The sequence below is a fragment of the Melanostigma gelatinosum genome (genome assembly GCF_949748355.1).
Source record: "Melanostigma gelatinosum genome assembly, chromosome: 2".
Taxonomy (NCBI): domain Eukaryota; kingdom Metazoa; phylum Chordata; class Actinopteri; order Perciformes; family Zoarcidae; genus Melanostigma; species Melanostigma gelatinosum.
The window spans coordinates 33,310,526-33,315,730 of NC_136635.1; the positions used below are offsets into that span (position 1 = coordinate 33,310,526).

At 39.2% G+C, this 5,205-nt stretch overlaps 1 protein-coding gene across 1 annotated transcript in view; it reads right to left on the reverse strand.

The window, feature by feature from the left end:
• Positions 1–2,093: 2,093 nt before the first annotated feature.
• fhod1 (formin homology 2 domain containing 1) overlaps positions 2,094–5,205 on the reverse strand; it is a 49,904-nt gene continuing 46,792 nt past the window's right edge. The window contains exons 25-28 of the mRNA XM_079288265.1: positions 4,105–4,297; positions 3,787–3,952; positions 3,478–3,654; positions 2,094–3,078 (exon numbers count right to left, since the gene is read on the reverse strand). Coding sequence (XP_079144391.1) covers positions 2,996–3,078; positions 3,478–3,654; positions 3,787–3,952; positions 4,105–4,297 — 619 coding nt within the window. The 3' untranslated portion in view covers positions 2,094–2,995. The remainder of the gene's footprint in view (positions 3,079–3,477; positions 3,655–3,786; positions 3,953–4,104; positions 4,298–5,205) is intronic.

Consider the following 5,205-nt stretch of genomic DNA (forward strand, 5'->3'; position numbering starts at 1 on the left):
ACTACTATCACTATACCAATACTACTGTAGTAATACTACTATCGTTATACTAATACTACTATCACTATACTAATACTATCATCATAATAATACTACTGTACTAATACTACTATCATTATACTAATACTACTGTACTAATACTACTATCACGATACTAATACTACTGTAGTAATACTACTATCATTATACTTATACTACTGTACTAATACTACTATCACTATACTAATACTACTGTACTAATACTACTATCATTATACTTATACTACTGTACTAATACTACTATCACTATACTAATACTATCATCATACTAATACTACTGTACTAATACTACTATCACTATACTAATACTATCATTGTACTAATACTACTGTACTAATACTATCACCACACTAATTCTACTGTACTAATACTACTATCATTACACTAATACTACTGTACTAATACTACTATCACTACACCGGTACTAATACTACTGTAGTAATACTACTATCATTATACTAATAGTACTATCAATATACTAATACTCCTATCATTATACGAATACTACTGTAGTAATACTACTATCATACTAATACTGCTGTAGTAATACTACTATCATTATACTAATACTACTGTAGTAATACTATCATTATACTAATACTACTGTACTAATACTACTATCATTATACTAATACTACTGTAGTAATACTACTATCATTATACTAATACTACTGTACTAATACTACTATCACTATACTAATACTACTGTAGTAATACTATCATTATACTAATACTACTGTACTAATACTACTATCATTATACTAATACTACTGTACTAATACTACTATCACGATACTAATACTACTGTAGTAATACTACTATCATTATACTTATACTACTGTACTAATACTACTATCACTATACTAATACTATCATCATACTAATACTACTGTACTAATACTACTATCACTATACTAATACTATCATTGTACAAATACTACTGTACTAATACTATCACCACACTAATTCTACTCTACTAATACTACTGTCATTACACTAATACTACTGTACTAATACTACTATCACTACACCGGTACTAATACTACTGTAGTAATACTACTATCATTATACTAATACTACTGTAGTAATACTATCATTATACTAATACTACTGTGCTAATACTATCACTACACTAACACTATCATTATACTAATACTACTGTCATTACACTAATACTACTGTACTAATACTACTATCACTACACCGGTACTAATACTACTGTAGTAATACTACTATCATTATACTAATACTGCTGTAGTAATACTATCATTATACTAATACTACTGTGCTAATACTATCACTACACTAACACTATCATTATACTAATACTACTGCACTAATACTACTATCACTATACTAATACTACTGTACTAATACTATCACTATACTAATACTAATACTATAGTAATACTACTATCATTATACCAATACTACTATCACTATACTAATACTACTATCATACTAATACTACTATCACTATACTAATACTACTGTACTAATACTATCACTATACTAATACTACTGTAGTAATACTACTATCATTATACCAATACTACTATCACTATACTAATACTACTATCACTATACTAATACTACTGTACTAATACTACTATCACTATACTAATACTACTGTACTAATACTACTATCACTATACTAATACTACTGTACTAATACTACTATCACTATACTAATACTACTATCACTATACTAATACTACAAGTAATACACTATCCTAAAAGTATTTTTAATCATAATGTAAAAATATAAATATTAATGTTTCAGTATTTAGGATCTTTGTTTTGTAAATATTCTATACATTTCTAAAACAAAACTTAGAACTTTTAAAATTAAAATGTTTTTTTAATAAATATATTAAAATCAAAAATCTGAAAATAAAGTGTCAAAGAAATGTAGTTTTATTTATATTACATATTTCCCATCTGATCGTATGTTTCATGTCTTGTTCATAGTTTCAGAAGTTTTATTCAAAACATCTTTTACTTTGAAACATCTTTTTCAGACTAATAAAGATTGATTGAATTCTGAAGTCGTTGTTTATTCAAAACTTTATTAATAAAACAATCTATAAAGTAAAATGTTCATCTCGTTAACTTAACACCTGAAGACAGCAGAAGAGGAAACAACAACAACACATGTGTGCGTGTGTGCCCGTGCGTGAGTGTGTGTGTCCGTGCCCGTGTGTGTGCCTGTATGAGAGTGTGTGAGAGCGAGAGCGAGAGAGTGTGTGTGTGTGTGAGAGCCCGTGTGTGAGAGTGTGTGTGCCCGTGCCTCTGTCTGTGTGTGTGTGTCCTCACTGTGAGCATCAGGTGAGAAGAGTTTGAACACATTTAAAACGGCAGAAGAAGATCATGTGGTTTGATCAAAAGAAGAGGAACTAAATGGACCTGTTTGTGTCGTTTGTTTGTTTGTGTCATTTGTTTGTTTGTGTCGTTTGTTTGTTTGTGCCGTTTGTTTGTTTGTGCCGTTTGTTTGTTTGTGCCGTTTGTTTGTTTGTGTCGTTTGTTTGTTTGTGTCATTTGTTTGTTTGTGTCGTTTGTTTGTTTGTGTCGTTTGTTTGTTTGTGCCGTTTGTTTGTGCCGTTTGTTTGTGTCGTTTTTTGTGTTGTTTGTTTGTGTTGTTTGTGTCGTTTTTTGTGTTGTTTGTTTGTGTTGTTTGTGCCGTTTGTTTGTGTCGTTTTTTGTGTTGTTTGTTTGTGTTGTTTGTGCCGTTTGTTTGTGCCGTTTGTTTGTGTTGTTTGTTTGTGTCGTTTGTTTGTGTTGTTTGTTTGTTTGTTTGTGTTGTTTGGTCGTTTGTGTCGTCTCAGAGCTGAATGTCTCTTTAGTTTGTCTGAAACATGTCGACATTAATGTTAATAAACTCATGACGTCACTAAAGTTAAACACTGATCGTCCTCCTGAAGGAGACCTGTCCTCGTGTCTCTCAGCTGGTCTGGGATCAGACCCGGTCTGCCGTCTTGCTGTTGAGTCCCAGAGCTTGAACCACGTCCACACTGAGCCCGCTCTTCAGAGTCCTCCTCACTGAAACACACACGCGTATTATTATTATTATTATTATTATTATTATTAAATATCATGTTTATATTTAGAATACATGATCCTTTACTCCAGGTCTCTATAGGATCTATCTGGACCAGGTCTGGGTTCAGACTGATGTGTATCTGTTCACAGAGGATTTATTGAGGAAGTAAAAACAGAGATACGAGTCTGTTATGAACACAGAGACTAAACCGGCTGAGGGACAGAGACTCGTTCTGGATCAGCCCTGCAAGGGGGGGGGGCATCTCAAGTCCAGGTCTTCTTAAAAAAAAAAAAAGAGCCCAAAAAGACTCTTTTCTTGTCTTTTGTATCGAACACTTTCTTAACATTCAGACTCAGAGTCTGATTCCGAATCAGATCCACATCGGGACGCATACTCACATGACTTCCTGTTCATGCGGGACCGCTTGCGGGTCTTGGGACTGGACAGTCTGTCTGAGGGGTTCTGGGTCACGGACTTGACCAGTTGGTCCATTATCTCATCCGTGGCGTCATCCTGGGAGACGGTCCCGTCTTCTCTGGCTACGAACATCAGGGACGGACTCACACTGCCGAGACCTGAGGACCAGGACCAGAGACAGAATCAGAATCTGAACCACATCCCACAGAACCATGAAGAGGACATGAGGAGGACCAGGAGGACAGTGCTGAGGTCCTGGTCCAGAGTCCTGGAGGAGGAACTAGACTTACTGCGGACGGCTCTGGAGCGTCTCAGGCCTCTCTGGTCCACAGTCAGACGGTCGGTGCTGATCAGCAGGTTCTTCATGTTCTCATGCTCCTCCTGACCAGGCTCCGCCTCTGGGGAGACGGAGGAGGGGCCATCCTCCTGAGGCACCGCCCCTGAAAACTTCTCAGTCTGAGAGGAAGAGGAGGAGGAAGAGGAGGAAGATGAGGAGAAGGAAGAGGAGGAGCAATAAAGGGATTACTAATGATTAATACATGTTTTTAACGTCACAATAGAGACAGGACCAGGCTCACGTGGTCCGGCCTCTGCTGCGTCCTCATTACCTCGGTGATCATCTTGCCCCTGGTCTTGGTCCTCTCTCTGTGAGCGGCTCGTTTCTGTTTGAGGGTCAGGACCCGTTCTCTGGTGGTCCGGTACTCCAGAGAGAACTCACTGATGATCCGACAGAAACTGGTCACTCTGATGTCCCTCACCGAGGAGGACGGCTGACCCAGGAACAGCAGGAAGGAGTGGAACCTGGAGGAGGAAGGTTCTGTCTGTCAGTCTGCTCCAAACAGCATGAAAGTGCCTCTTAGTGTCTCTGTCCCCATGTGTCTCAGGTGTGTGTCTCTCTGTCCCTTTGTGTCCCAGGTGTGTGTCTCTGTCCCTTTGTGTCCCAGGTGTGTGTCTCTGTCCCTTTGTGTCCCAGGTGTGTGTCTCTGTCCCTTTGTGTCTCAGGTATGTGTCTCTGTCCCTATGTGTCTCAGGTGTGTGTCTCTGTCCCTGTGTCTCTCTGTCCCTTTGTGTCCCAGGTGTGTGTCTCTGTGTCTCAGGTGTGTCTCTCTATCCCTTTGTGTCTCATGTGTCTCTCTGTCCCTATGTGTCTCATGTGTCTCTCTGTCCCCATGTGTCTCTCTGTCCCCATGTGTCTCAGGTGTGTGTCTGTCCCTTTGTGTCTCATGTGTCTCTCTGTCCCTATGTGTCCCAGGTGTCTCTCTGTCCCTATGCGTCTGTCCCTATGTGTCTCATGTGTCTCTCTGTACCAGGTGTCTCTCTGTCCCTATGTGTCTCATGTGTCTCTGTCCCTATGTGTCTCAGGTGTGTGTCTCTGTCCCTATGTGTCTCAGGTGTGTGTCTCTGTCCCTTTGTGTCTCAGGTGTGTCTCTCTGTCCCAGGTGTCTCAGGTGTGTCTCTCTGTCCCTGTGTCTCATGTGTCTCTCTGTCCCTATGTGTCTCATGTGTCTCTCTGTCCCTATGTGTCTCATGTGTCTCTCTGTCCCTATGTGTCTCATGTGTCTGTCCCTATGTGTCTCATGTGTGTGTCTCTGTCCCTACGTGTCTCAGGTGTGTGTCTCTGTCTCTATGTGTCTCAGGCGTGTCTCTGTCCCTATGTGTCTCATGTGTCTCTCTGTCCCTATGTGTCTCAGGTGTGTCTCTGTCCCCAT